Source organism: Diabrotica undecimpunctata, chromosome 5 (genome assembly GCF_040954645.1).
Source record: "Diabrotica undecimpunctata isolate CICGRU chromosome 5, icDiaUnde3, whole genome shotgun sequence".
Classification (NCBI taxonomy): domain Eukaryota; kingdom Metazoa; phylum Arthropoda; class Insecta; order Coleoptera; family Chrysomelidae; genus Diabrotica; species Diabrotica undecimpunctata.
In genome coordinates this window covers 101987181-102008519 of record NC_092807.1, presented here as the reverse complement: position 1 = coordinate 102008519, position 21339 = coordinate 101987181, and the positions used below count along the sequence as shown (strand labels likewise).

The 21339-nt window shown below is 33.2% G+C and overlaps 2 protein-coding genes across 5 annotated transcripts in view; one reads left to right on the top strand and one right to left on the bottom strand.

The window, feature by feature from the left end:
- Positions 1 to 16606, top strand: part of LOC140441579 (uncharacterized) — a 31803-nt gene extending 15197 nt beyond the window's left edge. For 2 of the 4 annotated variants that reach the window (XM_072532401.1, XM_072532403.1), the window contains exon 2: positions 15169 to 16606. In XM_072532401.1, coding sequence (XP_072388502.1) covers positions 15183 to 16502 — 1320 coding nt within the window. In that variant the 5' untranslated portion in view covers positions 15169 to 15182 and the 3' untranslated portion in view covers positions 16503 to 16606. Of the gene's footprint in view, positions 1 to 2504; positions 2654 to 15168 lie in introns of those variants that run through there. The other 2 variants (XM_072532402.1, XM_072532400.1) reach the window with 2 other exon arrangements.
- A 1650-nt stretch (positions 16607 to 18256) lies between these two features.
- Positions 18257 to 21339, bottom strand: part of LOC140440728 (protein FAM151B) — a 7745-nt gene continuing 4662 nt past the window's right edge. The window contains exons 4-5 of the mRNA XM_072531105.1: positions 20501 to 20719; positions 18257 to 19000 (exon numbers count right to left, since the gene is read on the bottom strand). Of these exons, the coding sequence (XP_072387206.1) occupies positions 18764 to 19000; positions 20501 to 20719 (456 nt within the window). The 3' untranslated portion in view covers positions 18257 to 18763. The remainder of the gene's footprint in view (positions 19001 to 20500; positions 20720 to 21339) is intronic.

Here is a 21339-nt window from a genome sequence, read left to right as displayed (position 1 = left end):
AATGCCATACTCATAATATGTTTTTTCCAGAGCTTGCCTTAGAAGGAATATTTGATCGGTCGTTGATCTTTATTTACGAAACCCACACTGATATTTACCTATTATGTCTTCACAATATCCCGATAGTCGGTCGTAAAGAATTAGTTTTAATTTCGTTGGTGAACTATGGTTTGATCTTCCGTTCACCATTTACATTAACCTTCCGTGTTCCAATGTTTTCTTTAGCAACGGTTATTATGTTCTTTCTTATTGTTTCCCATCTTTAATCTACTTCATTTTCTTCTAATATGCCATTTTCTTAAATTTTTTCTTTCAATCGTCATTGATATAGTCATTGAGTTATTTCGTCTTCTGAGGTCTCGATATTTATTTTTTCCATATGTTTTGGGGGTAATTTTTTCTTTAGTGGTATTTTTATTAAGATTTTCCCTAAAACCATAATGTGGTCTGATCCTACGTTAGGTGATGTTAATGTTCTGTTATATAATACATGTTTAGGGTGTATTTGCTTGTTCTTAAATATATAATATATAGTTGATTTATGTCCTTGAGTATTTGTAAACGTATATTTGTGTTGTGGTTTATGTGGAAAAATATGTTATTTATTCTCAAGGTGTTCTGGACGCAGATGCCCCCTGTTAAACGGAGCAACTCAACTGGAGATCCGGTATCCAACCCGGGTGGAAAGTTGGGTCGGAAACTGACGAGAGCAGGTGAACTGGTCCTCCAGGTTGGGGGTTGGGCGTAGGGTTAACACCCCGACACCGTAAAAAACAGCATGTTACGAGAATTCAAGTTAAAGTTTCCAGACTAAAATCTAGACGACGACTCGGCGCGAAAAAGGACAATGAATTAGGATTATTCTCGTGGAATGTAAGATCTCTATACAGGCCAGGAGCCTTGCAGTCTCTCATTAACAGTGTAGAAGTATATATGTAAGAGCGATATAATTGCACTTCAGGGAATGTAATGATTGGGAAATAAAATATTAGAGAAAAAGAATTATACGATATCATCAGTTTCTTAAAGTTTTACCTGCTGTCGCCCTCAGTATTTTCATCTCTTTTGTTTTTAAGATTTTCTTTGTTTCTATAGCAGAGATTAATATCGGTCTTATATATACGTGTTTTTCTTTCTATCCTCGTTCTTATTCATCCATATTAAGTCGCTTGGGCATCCTGACACGTACGCTGCTTTATTAGCTTGTATGCGGGTTCCTTCGGAGATGTTTTCATCATACGATATTTTCGATTTCAGATGGTTGAATTTTGATACTTGTTCTATTATTTCTTTGTTTATTACAATTTTGCGTCTCATTGACTACCAATAACGATGGACTTTGTTTTTAGTGCTGATATTTTCAGGCTAAACTTTTTCTGCGTTAGCTTCGTAAGCGTGGACCATTTGTTGTAGGTCTTACTACGTCATCTGCGTAGCATAGAATCTTTATTGCTCTGTTGCCCATTTTGTAACCTGTTCCTGACTTTTTACTTCTTGTATTAGTTTGTCCTTTATCAAGTTAAACAATAAAGGGCTCAAGCTATCAGCCTGTCTTATACCTGATTGAATGTTGACTTCCTTCGTTAGTTGGGTTCCTATTTTTATTCTTGTTTTGTGATCAGAGTTAATATCCTTTATTATCTGTGTTATAGTGACTGTTATAGTCTCTATGTGTAAAAGTTCAATCATATCTTGTATTCTAATACAATCGAAGGCTTTAGTGAAGTCAATAAAACACATGAATGCAGGTATATTAAATTATACTGCTTTCTCTCCTATTTGTCTTGATAAAAATATGGCATCGACAGTTGATCTGTTACACCAAAACCCTTGTCGTTCTTCGCATATTTGATACTTTTCTTCAATTATTTTCTCAGCAAGTGTCTTAGTCAATAATTTCAAACTGGTATCAAGCAACGTAATAGTTCGATAGTTAGATGGGTCATTGTCTCCATTTTTGTGTATAGGGATCATTATAGTTGATTTCCATTCCTAGCTAGCATCGCTAGCAATAGCTTGCTTTTTTTTTATGGAATGTGGGATAAAGTGCGAGACGAGACGTCTAGGGCAAAGATTACAAGAAGAGCGATACATTTTTCAAGAAATAATACAAGAGATATAACACGCTAAGACAGGTCTAAAACGTAAAAAGATGTCATAGCTGCGTAACATTAGCCAATGAACGGGAATCTGTAGTAATGATATGCAAAACGAAGCTAATAGAAAAATGTACGCCTGGCATGCCACCAGACGTGACAATGTAGGGTGGATACGTACGCAGAAATACACTTAAGATTAAGAAGGAAAAAAGAACACAAAAAAACTTTTTAGATTTTGTTTTACAGTGCTAGGACTTAAATATAGTAAAAATAAGGTATACAATATAATAATTATATCCACAAAAATTAAAATATCTTGCATACATCAAAATAAAATTATAATTTATTTTGAGATAGCGTTTTTTGAATAATTCATTTATCTTTTATCAATAAGTTAATAGAATGAATTCAACTTTGTCGCAAAATCCTCGCAGACAAAAAACCAAGTCTATTTTAAAATATGTTAAGCTACTTTATTCTGTACAAATAATACAGTAAATTTTAGTAGAAACTACAATAATTTCAGTGCATTCCGATAAGAAAAACAAAGAAAGGTATTGTATACAATTTCTGTAATTATTTTTGTAGGGAGCTGTGTAATACGTATCAGACGTATAAAACTTAATAATTATCTCTTCAAGGTGTATTCTCTATTTAATGAAGTGCTATATTTTTGAGCTTTTTAGTTAGATTGGACATCTAACTCTGCTTGTTTACGAAATCGATAATCTTAATCTCTTCATGATATTACCATTATTCAGTTTGCTGTGATAACTCAAAGTAATCACACGTGTTGTCACTCATATATCAAGCCTTCGTTTGCGTTTCCTTCAGTTCTTGAAAGTTTCTTGCTTTACCAATGACAAGCATAGACAAGCAGTGGCTGCCAATCGCATTAGCATAATCTAAGACAATGATATGATCCTTGCTTATTTTAGATCCGGGTGCAGCTAATTAACGACGCAACGCAAGAGTTTTTTGTGGCAAAACTTTTCAATTGAGCGCAGTTTTTTCTGCATTGTAAAAGTTTTGGCGGTCGTAACTTTCTTCTTACAGTAACTTCCTTAATTTAATTTAGAATTAATCTGCTGATGATGAATCAGCACAGTTATAATCCTTGTATTTGAAGCTCATGAATGCCATGCCTCGACTTATATAGGTTTAACCAGCCTGTGCTTCTTTGAAAATTTGACAGCTCGCTTTGTTTTTTGTTTTTTCATATTTTTACCAGGTCTGCATAATCTTATTTAACCATTTACAAATATGTGGTGAATTTTACAAATGTTCAAAATGAGCTTTATTTTCTTGAATACACATTCGACATTGTTTTAAAAAGGAAGATCGAATATTTTGGAAAATCATGGACTTCTGACGAAATCATGGACGAACATAGCGAATAATGACGTTTAACTGATCTACGAGACATATATCAGGTGTTGAATGAATAAATAGAGAGTGAAATTTGGCTTCCTTTAGTTCGTTCTCTATCGTGAGTTCTAAATATTTCGATGTAATTGAAATACATTCATTATATATTGTAGACGATAAATAGTTTATAGTAAGGGATCAACAGTTTGCACATTTTTTTCATGTGTGTCCGGAAAAATGGATCTAATTTAGATAAATATTCCAAAGCACCTATATAAGTACCTACTATTATTTTCACTGAAAAATACTTCCATTTTGCAAATCACGTTTTTCAGTAAAATAAAAATAAAAAAAATATAAAAATTAAAAAAATAGAGCCTTATTTTCGGGCCCCAAAAAATACGGGCCCTATACACGTGTCGAGGTTGCCCAGGCCTTAGTCCGAACCTAATTAGGTTATTATCCACAAGTCCTACCCAAACATTGACTTTAAAATTTCTTTGGTGATAAGAGAATTTTTTTGCGAGGGCGTTTTCTTCGGCCCAGATGTGGGTGGTATGATGGTTCATAATACGATTTCTGTTAAAGGTAGCTTCGTCGGTAAACAAAACATGATTATTAAAATTGAAATTCAGTTGTATTTTCCGGTAAAAACCAATCGCAAAACCCCGTTCTTTTAGGATAATCTTCATCCAGTAATTTTTCAACGGGGGTTAAGTGATAAGGACGAAACTGCTGTTCATTGAATCTTCTCCAAATTTTGACGTGGGAAACATCTAATTGAGCAACTCTTGTACTGCTTCCAGAAATTTCTTCAATTGCTTCCAAAATCTCTTCATCGTTTGTATATACTTTTGGTCGACCATTATTACCAACAAGTTGCGGTCGCAATGTGCCTGTCTCTCGTAAATGACGATCAATGGAAAGAAATAATCATCTGCCTGGTGTATTTCGATTAGGATATTTTTCTGCATAACGCCTGGCAGCTGCTGCACTATTCCCTTGGCATTCACCTGCAATTACCAAATTACCAATAATTATCTAAAACCCTAATTTAGCCTGCTCAAACTTACCCAGAACTAAATTCATCTCTGCCATTTCTGAAAACGTGTACACCATTGTAATAAAAAATTTAGTTTTTCTTAATAATCTTAAACGCACAACAATTGGAATATTTATTACGGACAATATGTATTGTTAATGCTACTATTTAATACATAGTAACCATAGCAACAAGTGTTATTCAGCCGACTAGAGAATTTTTAAAACATAATAAAAAAGTAGTCCCATCTCGATAAAAACTGGCTTATCCAAAAAGTATTAAGAGGCAAAAATTTTTTTAAAAACGTTGTGTTTAACTAATGGTATCACAATTATAATTTAATTGGAACGTATTTATCCACTTTATTGATAACGATTCAAGCACGGGAAATTTAACGAATTTGTCCTCCTAGGACATATATTTGGCCATGTAATACATCAAAGCGACAGCAGCTTTTGCTAAAAGACTTAATCTTTTACACATTTCGCATAGCCTAGAGGACAGAAAACGATATTATTATATCGTTTTCGATCATGATCGCCAAAGCAGATGGCACCTCTGTACGCTAACCACTGCTGTGGTCAAGTTTTAGGAGAAATTCGTTGGACTTTTCGAATTTGAATTTGTATCAGCCTAAGTATCTGATGAGGCTGGGGTAGGTCGAAATGATTTATAACACATTACTGATACCGATTCGAGCACGGGAAGTTTAACGAATTTGTCCTCCTATATATATATATATATATATATATATATATATATATATATATATATATATATACAAACAACACAGTTTATTAGGGCTGCAGTCAGAAGGTTTGGCATTTCTCATACCTAAGCTAATGAACATTTTCAAAAATGTTAGTGGTTTAAAAATTGCAATATGAAAACGGTATCGAAGTTGTACACAAAGACAAAGGATCCTTTCACAATACATGAGTCATCGAATGTTGTTTATTCTATACCGTGTGGCAATTGTAAAAACGTGTATATCGGAGAATCATCTCGTAATTTTCACAGTAGAGTGATCTCACATCGCAGCGACATAAAAACCAAAAAAATAAACGCATGTGCGCTAACAGAACATACATTAACGTTAAAACATGAATTTAATTTCGAGGATTCCTGTATTTTGGCAAAGGAAAAAAACATTCAAAACGTGTTTTCTTGGAAATGTATTTCATAAAATCCAATACGTCTTGTATAAATAAAAAGTCTGACATAGATAAACTGAGCAACATTTATTGTTATTTACTGACAAAACATCAAAAATAAAATAAAGATTTACTGTTACATATACACACCATAATACACCTGCATACAAAACATGTTCCATACCATCAAGACAGGTTTAATATATTACTTCCATTAATATAACATGAAGAACACCTAATTACTTTTTTTGTATTTTCTTTCTGTTCTCTATGGATCAGTTAAAACACACCATTAAAAGATGTCACAAACGAAAAAAAAATTTTTACTATCATAACTAAATTTTAAAATGTATTTTGTTCATTATTTGATATGTTATATTTTATATGTGTGTTATTAATGTTGAGTGTCATAGCTTTATATAAATAATCTCAACGACTAGTAAGTTGCACTGACAATTTGTGATATATTGTAAATATTTACACATTCTTTTAATTACAGTGTCTTAAAGAAGGAATAAAACCAGTCCGAAAGCTAGACAAAACGTCAATAGAGTGTTTCTGTAACATCCCGGCCAAACCTTCTGACTGCAGCCCTAATAAACTATGTTGTTTGTTTATATCGACAGTTAATAATATCCAGTATTTCTTATATATATATATATATATATATATATATATATATATATATATATATATATATATATATATATATGTTTATTAGGGCTGTAGTCAGAAGGTTGGCCGAGATGTGAGAGAAACACTCTTTTGACTTTTTGTCGAGCTTTCGGAATGGTAATGGTACTAGTCAATGACTAGTAAGTTGCACTGACGAATTGTGATATTTTGTAAATATTTTCACATTTTTTTATATATATATTACAGTGTCTTAAAAAAGGAATAAAACCATTCCGAAAGCTCGACAAAAAGTCAAAAGAGTGTTTCTCTAACATCTCGGCCAACCTTCTGACTGCAGCCCTGATAAACATGTGGATTTATATATATATATATATATATATATATATATATATATATATATATATATATATATTAATGTGATATTTAAAGTCGTGGTGCGCCAAGCAATAATTAGCTAATTAAATTTTTTTTTGATTAATTAAAATTATTTAAATGATATGATTATGACTCTATCACAATTTTTAATTCTTTTATCTCAGGGTTAAATTCGTGCTTCAATATCTATGCTATTACATGTGAAAGGTAAGGTCCAGAGAATACCGGAATAATAAAAAACACATATGATCTAACACTATATATTGAAATAAATAATAATGAAATAATTCACACTCAAAAGTTTTCAATAAACAAATCTCATATAAGGATTCTCAAAATTTTGTTCTCCGTACGTGAACAATCAAAATTAATGGTACAAACAATATTAATTGAAAACTCAAAATCCCAAACTATTCTAACTCTCCTAATCAAAATATTTATATCCTTTCTAAATTACGTGTAAAAATTGTGTTATCAAAAAAAAATTGCAGAAAACAAAAATATCTTTCTCTGATGATGAGTGGTCCAAATCCTTGTTCCTTGTAGACTGTATTATCTCCTCTCAACCGCTCCCTATGTAATCAGCAATCTTACAACAGATTGTTGCAAGTATATCGTCCTTAATGATCTCCTTCAAAAGCAACAATCATTCAAATTATGATAGCCTTTCTCCTCTAGATAAACTGAATCTCTCGTTGGCCCGAGTGAAAAATGACTCTTGGAATATCTTCTCTTTACGATAAACTGAATCTCTCGTTGGCCTGAACAGTGACTCTTGGAATATAAGTAGGAAAATATGACTTACAATATTTTGCTGCTTCAGCTTCTGTCAGATACACTAACTCCACAAAAACTCACTAACATTCAACACTACTGCTTGCTACTTCTTGGGGACCACCAGAGAACAAATCACTGTTCGTCTTACAGATTTTGAAAACCAACTGACTATATCTTTTTCTCTCTCCTCAATCTCGCTAAACTTTCTCCCACACACTTATCCCACTTTTTTCAATCTCCGCCAATCACAACTCGTCACAATTCCCCCATTTCTTCATTTCGATAACAAACAAATTTTTACCTATACTTATAAATTTCCTAAAACTTATTTACAAATAATATTTTTCTATAATTCTTAAAAACTAACAAAAACCACTTTCTATAATCCCTTCTATTGTCTTTAATCACTGCACTAATGTATTTTGAAAAACCCCGTTCAATTGTCTGTGGCTTTCACTTAAACTTATGCGGGTCACTCAAGTATAACAAAGAAATAAATGCAAAGCTTACACTTTGTTTAGTACAGGAAATCCAAGGATTTAATAACTTTCCTTCTCCGAAATGTTTGTTGGATATTATCCTACTTATCTGAATTCTTTTAATGTTTTTGAACTTTGAAATATTTTTAAACAAACCAATATTTTTCTCGATTTTACATATCATAACAAATCCCCGCCATTTGATCTGCCGAAAACTCTTTGTTAAATTTAAAAAATGACAAAAGTTTTCTAGGATCAAATTATTTCACTATGTTATTAAATCTATTCATGATATTGATAGATGTCGTGAATGTTAAAAATACCCCGTATATTTCCTGTCTCTATGTGCGCTAATTCATAACTATTTACCCCATTTTCCGTATTGACCCTATATGGACCTTCAAATATCGGCATCAATTTAGCACAAATACCATTTTGTAAATTCGACACCCTCAGTGCCTTCACTAAGACTTTATCTCCTTTCTGGAATTTGATCGGCCTTCTTCTTCGGGTTCTCTCTTGTCTTTGGAGATATTTCTCTCCACTTCGTCTCAATCTTCTTTGAACCAATTCGATCACTTCTTCGTATTGTTTGGGGGCGGTGTCTTCCCACGGTCTTGTAGGCATTGTTCCTTTCATTATATATAAAGGCGTCTCTTTGGTAACCGTATTTGGAGCACAATTCAAATAGGTCTCGATCTCAAACACTTTTCTGTCCCAATGTCGATGATGTTCTTCCGCGGCAATTCGTAGAAATTTTGTGACTTCTTGTATAAAACGCTCCGATGGGTTGCTCTGTGGATGTCGGATGCTTATAAATTTTGTATCGATGCCTCTCTCTCTTAATTCCCTTTTAAAACGTTCGTTCCTAAAATATGTCGCATTGTCCAATAAAATATTGTCTGGTCTTCCCACCGTTTCTATAAAATTGTCTATCTTCCTAAGTATTTCAATTCCTTTTGTGGTTCTGCATGCGTACAATTTAACATATTTTGAGAAAAGATCCACCATAACTAATATGTGTTTATTCCTTTGAGTTGTTGGTATCAAATCGCTCAACATATCAATAGCAACAATATCCAGTTTCTTCCGAGCTACGACGTTTTTTGTGACGTTTTCATTTTTAAAGTTCCTACTTTTACACTTTTGGCATGTCACACAATTTCGAGTCACCTCCTTGGCTATTGTATAGTCCTGTCGACAAATGTAGTTCTCCCTGAACATAAGCCACACCTTTCTACTTCCAATATGTCCGTTGTCACAGTGTAACTTTAAAAAAACTTCTTTTGCCATTTGCTCCGTGATTACATAGAGTTGTTTACCATCGACCCTCTTAAAATATAGGTTATTTTCTTGTTCAGCCCTTTGCTTTTCTCTTTCATTCAATTCTTCCTGATTTTCCCTGATTTTGGCCAACGAAAATAAGCCTGCTTCTTCTCTCATTATGTTCATGCCTACGTGGAGAGTTTTGTGATCCTCTTTGCGGAATTGTTCATCTCTCGTCAACGCATCAGCCAAAATATTGTCCGTTCCTTTGATATATTTAAATTCAAAATCATATTCTTGGAGTAAAAGAATGCCCCTATGAATTCTATTATTTACCAACCTATTTTTCATTATGTGTATCAACGCTGCGTGGTCCGTTTCAATGGTGAATCTTGCCCCAAGTAGGTAAAAACGTAATTTGTTTACACAAAATAACACACTGGCAAACTCTAATTCAGTAACGCTGTATTTTCTCTCATACGTTTTGGTTACACGGGAAACAAAACATATTGGCACCTCTATATCGTCTTGTATCTGTGATAACACCCCTGCAAATTTTTTTATGGAAGCATCGGTCCTGAGAATGAAAGGTTGCTCATATCTTGGGTGGTGCACTCTTACAGCTGTGGAAAACGCTCCTTTTAAATTTTTGAAAGCGATTTCTTGTTCCGTTCCCCATTTCCATCTGACATTTTTCTTAAGTAATGCTATTAGCGGTATTTCTTTTGTACTGAGGTCTGGTATCAGCTTTTTGAAATAGTTTACCATTCCTAAAAATCCCCGCAAAGTTTTTAAATTGGTTGGCCTAGGGTAGTTGTTTATGACTTCGATTCTATCTTCTGCAAGACTAATCCCTTTTGTGTCTAATTTGAATCCTAAATACAATACCTCTTTTTGGAAAAACTGACACTTTTGAATATTTAATTTTAATCCGGCTTGATCAAGTTCTTCGAGAACAGTATGAATATGTCGTAGATGGCTTGTTATATCCGGTGAGAAAATTAATAAATCATCTATGTAATGTACAACAAATTCTCCATGCCTATTTAAAATTGTGTGTAATGCGCGAACCAAAGCAGCGCATGCACTTTGTAGTCCAAATGGTACTACCCTAAATCGGTACACCACTCCGTCGATAGAAAAAGCGGTATAATTTCGACACTTTTCTGCCAAAGGTATTAACCAAAAACTGTGTTTCAAATCGATTTTGGAGAAAATGTGTGATCCTGTGATTCGTCCAAAAATGGCTTCTATGTTCAAAGGCGCTTCGTATTGCGTGATTGTGTGCGAATGAATGTTTCTTGCATCTAAACATAATCGCAAATCACCATTTGATTTTTTTACGCATACTATCGGGTTGATATATGGAGAGTCACATCTTTCGATCACCTTGTCTTTGATCATATTTTCAATTTCCTGTCCGACGCTTTGCCTGTATTTATACGGGATTGGATATGTTTTCGATTTAAAATTTTCTAAGTTTTTAACTTTAAAAGAATGTTCATAATTTTTAGCCACTCGGCTTTCTTCATTAATAAGATCTCCATAATTTTCTAAAATCTTCTCTATTTCCTTCTCCATGTTTTCTCCACATATTATTTTTCTTTCATCCTCAGTTTGTTCACATGTGTTCACTGTCCGTATTACTTCTTCACAAAATTCTGGATTCTCGTCCATAATTGCCATTTCTTCTCTGTCCTCTTCCGTTATTTCTTCTTCTATTTTTTCTTTATCTTTAATTTCTATCTGGTATTCCGAGCACCATTTTTCGACTCCTTCCATTTTTCTGCTTATAACTTCCTTTTTTTCCTGCTTTCTTTTCGAACTCTTCTTCTTTTTTTTTATTCTCTTTTCCTCTTCGGATTGATTTTTTTCTTGAGCTTTCGATTTATCCTCTACCGTCATATTGATTTCTTTATGTTTTTCTTGTCCATTTATCCTTTCAGAAAATTTTCTCCTGTCTGTTTCCTTTTCTTCTTCTATGTTGTCTGGTTCTGCTCTGATTTCCAGTTGATTTTCCGAAAAATTGATGGTGATATGTTTTTCACTCAATTCATCAATTCCCGCTATCATATCATGATTTAGATCTTCGATCACCACACATTGCATAATATAGAATTGGTCTCCCACTCTGATCCGTACTACTAAACCTTCGTTTACTGTCGTCAATTTTTTATTATTTGCACCCACTAAAGCCACCCTCGGAATCTTATACACAAATCTGTCCATATTTAATTCTTTTACTAGTTTTTTATTGATTAACGAAATTTCCGATCCAGAATCAATCAGAATTTTAATCGCTTTATGTTTTATAAATGCATCTAAAAAAATTAGACTGGAATTAGAATTTTGTTTTTCGTTTCCCGCCAACTGTATAAACTCTCTCGGGTGACAAAATATACCGGAGAGTTTTTTACTTTTGTTTAGTGGATGCCTTATTGAAAATCCTGTCTGGATTCATTGAATCCTTCTTCTTCCTCTTTTTCTATTGCTACATGATTCATCTCTCTTCTGTTTTGTCGTTGGAATCTCTGATTATTTCTATCGTCCCTTTGTTCGTTCGTATTCCTATTCGGAGGATTTTGTGCATCTCTATTCCTGTTGTGATTTTCATTTGTTCTATTTTGTGTATCATTCCGGTTATCGTAATTTTGTTGTCTATTGTAATTATTGTAATTTCTCGGCCTATATTCGTTTGTTGATCTGGGATGTCGGTTTCTCTGGTCATAATTTGATGAATACCTTCTTTCCGGTCCATTATATTGGTCATGTTGTCTTCTATTTCTCATTTCTTTTCTTTTCGCTTCTTTTAATTGAAGGAATTGGCACAAACTATCAATATCTTGATAGTTTCTCAAAATCACGTGATCTTCCAACGTTTCCTCAAAATGTCTGCTGATCATTTCTACCAGCTGTTCGGTAGAATATTTGTATTCTAGATATTTTGAATTGTTATATATCTGCAAAGCATATCTTTCTTCAGATATTCCCATTTTTTCGGGATATTTTCCATTCTGTAGCTCTTGGTTGATTTCTCTCTGTTTATTTTTCCCCCAGAAATAGTTGAGAAATTTATTTTCAAAATCTGTCCAATTTTCAAACTCATCTTCCTTGCTTTCATACCATAACGCTGCTCCTTCTTTCAAATGGTTTCTAATTGTTTCTTTGCAATCGTCAAAATATCTAATATGTTGTAATTTGGTTTTCAAATTTTTAACAAACGGTACTGGGTGTGTTTTCCGAATATCCCCGCCAAACTGTATTTTCGCCTCGCTTGTTCCATGGATGATAACTTCTTTTCTCTCTACCCCTCTTAGTTCAATTTCTGCCATTTGTTTTTCATTTTGCTTTAATCTTCTTTCTATTTCCTTCCTGTCTTCTTGTAGCGCCATTTCAAATTTTTCTTCTAACTGTTCTAATTCCTTTTTCTGGACAGTCTTACTATCTTTCATTTTAGTTTCTATTTCTTCTCTCTGCATCTCTAGTTCCTTTCTCTGGAAATTTTGTATCTCCTTCATTGTATTTTGGATATCTTTAATCTCTGTCTCTTGTTTTGCATTCTTTATGGTTATTTCTTCTATCTGTTGTATCAGTTCTTTCTTTATCCCCTCAACACATCCTTTAATTTCTTGTTCATAGTTTTCCAAACGCTTCTCTATATTCCTGTTATTTAGTTCTATTGCTTGCCTTGTTTCCCGTTGGTTTTCTTCCATTGTTTGTTTCGTTTCTGCCATTGTTTGTTTTGTTTCAGCCATTGTTTGTTTTGTTTCATCCATTTTTTGTGATGTTTCTTGTTGGTTTCTCTCTATTGTTTGTGTCTGTATTTGCATCATTGCTAATAATTTTTCCAGCATTCCTGTTTCTTTTCTTTCCTCCATTATTGTGGCATTTCCTTCATTATCCGATCCTTCATCAATAATTGTTTCCTCTTCTCTGTTATCCTCCTTCCTTTCTTGCAATTTGCTTTGACTCCTTGTGGTCGACATGTTGTTTCTTTTCGTTACTGTTTTTGTCCCCGCCAAATGTGAAATTTTACAACACTCTATATATGTTTCAGAACACGACAATATTTCTCCCCAAATGTATTAAATTTTCACGACAAATATCAAATATGCAATCAGTAAAATTCAAATAATTCAAAATAAATATCACATGTATGATTGGTAAAGAAAATAAAATCAAATAATTCAATAGCAGTAAATATCCACTAACTACGATCAATCAATAAATCAAATTTATATTCCCTGGAAAAATTGTCAAAATACTTTCAAATTCAAATTCCCTCAATGTTATATGTTTTTATCTCTGGATCACCTGTACTTATTCCAGATCTCTTTCCCTTCCTTCAAATGTAAAGCTGCGATATTTTCAAGCCCCACGTTTTGGAAGCCAGTTAATGTGATATTTAAAGTCTTGGTGCGCCAAGCAATAATTAGCTAATTAAATTTTTTTTTTGATTAATTAAAATTATTTAAATGATATGATTATGACTCTATCACAATTTTTAATTCTTTTATCTCAGGGTTAAATTCGTGCTTCAATATCTATGCTATTACATGTGAAAGGTAAGGTCCAGAGAATACCGGAATAATAAAAAACACATATGATCTAACACTATATATTGAAATAAATAATAATGAAATAATTCACACTCAAAAGTTTTCAATAAACAAATCTCATATAAGGATTCTCAAAATTTTGTTCTCCGTACGTGAACAATCAAAATTAATGGTACAAACAATATTAATTAAAAACTCAAAATCCCAAACTATTCTAACTCTCCTAATCAAAATATTTATATCCTTTCTAAATTACGTGTAAAAATTGTGTTATCAAAAAAAAATTGCAGAAAACAAAAATATCTCTCTCTGATGATGAGTGGTCCAAATCCTTGTTCCTTGTAGACTGTATTATCTTCTCTCAACCGCTCCCTATGTAATCAGCAATCTTACAACAGATTGTTGCAAGTATATCGTCCTTAATGATCTCCTTCAAAAGCAACAATCATTCAAATTATGATAGCCTTTCTCCTCTAGATAAACTGAATCTCTCGTTGGCCCGAGTGAAAAATGACTCTTGGAATATCTTCTCTTTACGATAAACTGAATCTCTCGTTGGCCTGAACAGTGACTCTTGGAATATAAGTAGGAAAATATGACTTACAATATTTTGCTGCTTCAGCTTCTGTCAGATACACTAACTCCACAAAAACTCACTAACATTCAACACTACTGCTTGCTACTTCTTGGGGACCACCAGAGAACAAATCACTGTTCGTCTTACAGATTTTGAAAACCAACTGACTATATCTTTTTCTCTCTCCTCAATCTCGCTAAACTTTCTCCCACACACTTATCCCACTTTTTTCAATCTCCGCCAATCACAACTCGTCACAATTCCCCCATTTCTTCATTTCGATAACAAACAAATTTTTACCTATACTTATAAATTTCCTAAAACTTATTTACAAATAATATTTTTCTATAATTCTTAAAAACTAACAAAAACCACTTTCTATAATCCCTTCTATTGTCTTTAATCACTGCACTAATGTATTTTGAAAAACCCCGTTCAATTGTCTGTGGCTTTCACTTAAACTTATGCGGGTCACTCAAGTATAACAAAGAAATAAATGCAAAGCTTACACTTTGTTTAGTACAGGAAATCCAAGGATTTAATAACTTTCCTTCTCCGAAATGTTTGTTGGATATTATCCTACTTATCTGAATTCTTTTAATGTTTTTGAACTTTGAAATATTTTTAAACAAACCAATATTTTTCTCGATTTTACATATCATAACAATATATATATATATATATATATATATATATATATATATCGTCAAATATCTTTTTATATAGAAGAATTTTTATGTATTTTTCGAGACAATGCATCATTTTTAACAGTACTTAAATAAAATATAATACGATTTCCAGTGATTGGGACTAAAACAATATATTTTTTGTTTCAGAGAGAGATTAAGAAATGGCACAACTCAATACAGTACTTCCAGTTCTTTTATTCATAGTTTCGGTAGTATGGTGTCAACCTACTTCTGTGCCAGTAAATCAGACCGCCACACCAATAAAAAGTACAACAGTATCTCCAGCGATACCCGAGAAATATGAATACATTGTTAAATTACTGTTCGGACTTGAAAACGAAAAAATACCGGAATTTATAGTCCACGCAATCTATGACGGTAATTTTACGACCCCTGCAGACTTAATAATGCTTTATGATATAGGAAACATTAGTTTAGCTCGAACTGTAGAAGTATTACAAAAACTAAAATATAATCCCTCTAACGTATTGAGCATGAAAGGCGTAGAAACTATATTAGACGATTTAAACGTAAGGTTTAAAAATTTCTATAATACAATATTTTTAGAAAAGTTAAATATATCTGGAGTTCATCTACGGAATTTTTTGCAAGCTTTAAATATTAACACCGCCGAGTTTTCTGAGGCTATGACGTACGGAGATGAAGATCCATTGGTTATATTTAAAAAAGGAAATTTTTCTGCGACAAGTTTTCAAAATGCGTTAAATATTATTAACGCGACAGAAGACGAATTCTACAGTGTTTGCAGGGATGAAATTTTCAGAATTGTTATTTCTGGGAATTCTACATCAGATGTCCTAAGTAATTTGAAAACTTATAAGTTTGATCAACGTGAAGCTCTTCAGTTATGGAAGATTATGAATTTGACTGGCGAGAATGTTGAGAATGTACCAGTTTTTGCAGATTTACTGACAAGTCTTGAAGACAGTTTAAAAGATACCACTTATTTGGGTGTTGTAACCAGCAACGTACAAGTAGGCATTAACGAAGGTGTGTACGATGATATTAAAGACAAAATGAAATTGGCAAAATTGTATGCTCAGTCTATTTATAATAATAATACAGCGGCGTTAATTTCAGAGAAAAGTGATTTTACAGATTTAGTAACATTTAAAGTACAAAATCATAATTTCACAAAATATGCTCAGATAGCAACAACGAAGAAAGATCTCACGAACTGTGTTTTTGTAACAGTTAATAATGGTACAGTTATTAGTACAAAAATAGAAATAGCACGATACAGAGATTCTGAGATAAGGGTTGAACTCAATTTAACCCAGCTAATACAGGGGAGTCCTTTAATATGCGACAACAAAGTATATGGTCTAGCTAAAGAAATAGATGACGGAGATATCATTTTTGATACATTTAAAGTTAATTCTGACAAATCCGCAGTAGACACTAACGTTTTAAGTACGTATCTGGCGATTCTTTGTTTTGTAGTGTACTTTAAGATATAAATAAACATTGTACATATATCTTTATAGCAACAATATAGTGTTAACTTTGTAAATATATTAATATTATTAATAATAAATGATTTATTATTATTTATTATGCTAAATGAGGTGAGTTTTATTTTTTTATAATTTTCATCTTTATACAAAATATTGTTAAAAGTATTGACTTACAAACAAACATGAGTTCTCCGTATTTCATAAACCTACCCATACTGACACGACTATACACAATTCATCATCCCACCCTACATTACATAAATTGGCAGCCTACCATAGTATGTTACATAGATTAATAGAAATTCCCATATCAAAAAACAACTTATTGATATAATTGAATATCATTAAGCAAATAGCAGTAATTAATGGGTACAAGAAAATTAAAACTACATAAAAAAGCCCTGTAATCAGTATTTCTACCATCAGAAATAAAACCCAGTACCTTCTGTGAGATTAAATATACAGGCAAGATATCAACAAAAATAGCGAAACACATAAAAATAAAGAAATAGCACCAGATTTTAGAACAAACAACAACTTTCAAATTCTTTACATTCAAAATAATGATTCTTTGCTGTGGGATCCCCAGAATAAGAATTTAAAAAATAAAAATTTAGAAGAAGCCTGGGTGGAAATCGGAAGAGATATGAAAGGTAGGTAGATATTCTGCTTTCGGGATTTCGAAGAGAGAAATCAAAACAAAAAAAGCAGTGGGGCTGGGAAAGGTAGGTAACTGGAGCATTATTAAGTTGTATAAAATAAAACACTATGTATGTATAATTATGTATAGAGTGGTATAAAATAAAACAATATATATTTATAATTGTTTATAGAAAGAATATAGTGTTAACTTTGTAAATAGATTAAAATAAAACACTAATTTTAACAGTATTCAGGTGCATCAGAAATATATTATAGAGATAATAGGTTCGCATTTGAAGCATTGATCGCGATAAACCGCGATGCTCTTGGACTACAGTAAATTATTATTTATATGTATTATTTTTATTTAATGATAATATTGAAAATGTGCATTTCAGCCCGTCAATAGTTGTTTTGGAATGATATAGCTCCTTCCTTAAAAGAATCCTCTAATTCCTTTGTTAATTCTTTTGCATTGTCAAGAGACCGACGTGCATAGTTTCTTATTGATTATAATGTTTCATAATCCCCCCTTAAACTTTCGCTTTCTGTTTTATTACCACAACAGTAAGTGGTTGTAAGCTACAGTAAGTAAGCACAGCACAGTATCAGCTCTTAAATAGTTGTGCACGTGAGCGATCATCAGTACTATAACTTCTACTTTATCTGGTGTAACCAGAACTGGTTTCCTTAGAACTATAAAAACGTTTCTTACAACACGATGTGCTCTGTTAAGACGATAAATGAATACTCTTTTAAGTATATCATTCGCATATGTTTGGCTAGGAAACGGAATACTAATTTATCTTGAGCCGTTATGGCATTTCAAAATTTTGTGTCTTTTTTTGTTTTTGGATGAATACATTCGCATGACATTTTACATGACCCTTATCATGAGATTTGGGTTTCAACACCAATGAATTTGAACCTCTTTTCTTGTAAATGTCAGATTGCCAAAAGCGAGGAGGACTTCTATAGTCTTCGAGAAGATAACGAAATAAAATATATGCTGCACTAGCAACTAATAGTGACGACATGTTCACTCAAAGGTTTGTTGAACACTGTGGACCGCACGTGGAGGGGGCGTGTTTCATGTAGAGGAGAGCATGACGTATCCATTGAAGGGGTTGCAGTAGCGGAGCGTGAGAATTTCGCGTACATAGTGGATATTCACCTAAAACGCCGTCTACACTCTCGATCGAAGTTCTTTGGACGAAGTGTCGAAGTGAAGTGAATCGAAGCGAGGTGACTCTCTACATTGTCATAATCGTGAAGTCGAGTAATGTAGTGTGACACTTCCGGGCCCTTTGACTTGGACGCGAAAACCCGACACAAAACGGAAGTAGAACGAGGCGAAGCGAAGTCGCATGAAGTACCTGTCTCCACTCTCGTACTCGCTGAACTTCGATCAACTTCGCGAGTAGTGTAGTGGCGGCTTTAGGTAAGACAATGATTAGAATTAAAACAAAGTGACCTATAAACTAATATTGACAAGAACATAAAAAAACAAAAATCTCCTATATTCATAAAACGAGAACAACATTTATTTAAACTTAAATTAACAAATACAATTAAAGGTACAAATTGTTATATTAACACTGTGAAATAACACTTCAGAAATTTTACTTCAAATCTAACTGTTCTCGTAATTCTTGAGGTATGTCAAAGAACATTGAATTAACTCCGAATTCAGCAATAACTTTCTTCAGACTGTCAATGTTAACTTTGTCCTCGTGATGTGACCAAATAGTAAAACTAGAATTATTATTTATAGTTGAATGTAACAGCTCTTTCATCTGGTCTTTGTTTGTGTTGGCTATTAAATAAGCTCTGACGGCAAAGGTAATATTATTGATTACCTAAAATTATAAGAAGTTAGTAAGTTAGTGGGGCATATCTCAAAGTTCGAAAATTGTTAAAAGTCAAATATGTTAAATACAAACTTTATTCACAGATCATGTTTGGCAGTTAAAATAAACAAAACAGATATTTTTCAATAAAATAAAAATAAATAATATAAAATCATTGAAATTCAAGAAAAGTCATACTTAATAACAAAATTGTTTTATTGTTTTATTTATAATCAATTTAATACAACAGCCTCTCGCTGTTCTTAATGTTGTTACTACATAAAACGACATTATTACAATCTTGTAAATCGCCAAAATATATTTCTTTCTTAATACGGCTCTAGTATATTTCTTTGATTGATGATAAAATACCTACAAGAGTTGGGATTGGACGACAAGGATATAAGAATTATCACCAATCTGTATTGGAACCAGACAGCAACAGTACGTCTTCAAAATTTCAACGAAACAGAAGATTTCTCCATTAAAAAAGGAGTAAGGCACGGTTGTATACTGTCTCCAATGCTGTTCAATTTATACGCAGAAAAAGCCTTCGCAGAAGCAGTGGCAAACTCTAATAAGGGTATTAAAGTTAACGGCATATTTATTAATAACATCAGATATGCCGATGATACAGCCATAGTGGCAGATAACATCGAAGATCTTCAATGCCTTTTAAATGATCTAACTCTTGCAAGTGAAGCTCGGGGTTTAAAAATAAATATTAAGAAGACAAAAACAATGATTATAAGTAGAAATGATTACCCCAACGCAAAGATATATGTTTCTGGAGAAGAAATCGAACAGAACCGAGAATCAAATAAAGAGCAGAGTTGAACAAGCCAGAAATGCTTTTTTGAGGCTTCGTAAGTTTCTGACTGATCGCAAATTGGACTTCAACCTCCGATACAAGATGCTTAAGTGTTACGTGTGGCCTGTTCTCTTGTACGGAATGGAAGCATGGATGTTAAAGGCCAGTTTCATTAACAAACTTGAAGTGTTTGAAATGTGGTGCCTGCGTCGAATGCTTAGAATATCATGGACGGACAGGGTCAGAAATGAGGAAGTACTCAGAAGAGCGGGCTTACAGGATAGGGAACTTTTTAATTACGTAAAAAGTAAGAAGACTGCATACTTGGGACACATATTACTAGGAGAAAGATATACTTTTCAGCAACTGGTACTCGAAGGGAAGATAGAGGGTAGGAGAGGTCTGGGACGCAAAAAAATGTCATGGCTGCGCAATATTCGACAATGGACAGGAATCCACAGCTATGAAATGCTTCGCAATGCTGCTAAAAACAGAATTATTTAATCCTGGCTATTTAACATCTCACCTGACAAGACGATGTACGGTGGACGCCTACGCAGAAATGCACAACACCTTAAGAAGAAGAAGTATATTTCTTTATTAGTAATACACAGTACGTCTCTGTACCATGGCTCTTTGCAAAAAACAAATATTGACGGAAAAGTTAATTCAATTTAAAGCAACTTTTGCTAACTTACATTATTACTATGAATGGTGTCTATCATTTCTTGAATCTGTATACTTCCATACGCTTGACCTGGGACATTGTTACAAGTGGTCCAACCCAAAGATAATGTTACTTGTTCAACATCCGCTGTATTGGCGAAAAATATTTTAGCATCTACTGGTTCAGTTTTAGTTCCTGTTCCAAAATGACCATCTAAAATATCGGCATTAAGCCATAATGGATAGTCCCTCTAAAAATTGATAAGATAAGATTATTTAGGAAAGGTCGACCAAGTTAAAGGAAATAAAGCAATACGCTTACAGTTGAGCTTCTTCGTCTTATAAGACTGACTTGGGCAGCCCTTGGCAACTTGAACCATATTTTCAAATCGTCTGACATACCATTATGTCTTAAAAAAACCTCTAATCAGTGTGTTTTGCCAGTGTTGACTTACGGAGCGGAAACTGACTACGACAAGATCAGTGAAAAAGATCCGTGTGAGCGGATGTGTGAAAAAGGAGCATGCTATGTTGGGCGTTTCAATACGAGACAAGATCCCAAATCGCCAGTTACGACGAAGATCAGGAGTGGCTGATGCTGTAAAATGTAAAGGGAATAGCAACACTGAAATGGAACTGGGCAGGTCACGTGGCTCGAATGACAGATAACAGAAAAACAAAGCGGATACTGGAATGGACACCAAGAGATTATGCCTACCGAAGCAGAGGTCGTTCATGAACATGTTGGACCGACGATCTAAAACGTTGCCATAGGAATTTAATGCAAGAGGCACAAAATCGAAATAGATGGAAAATTATGAGTGAGATCTATGTAAAGCAGTGGATAAGTAAAGATTAAATGATAATATAT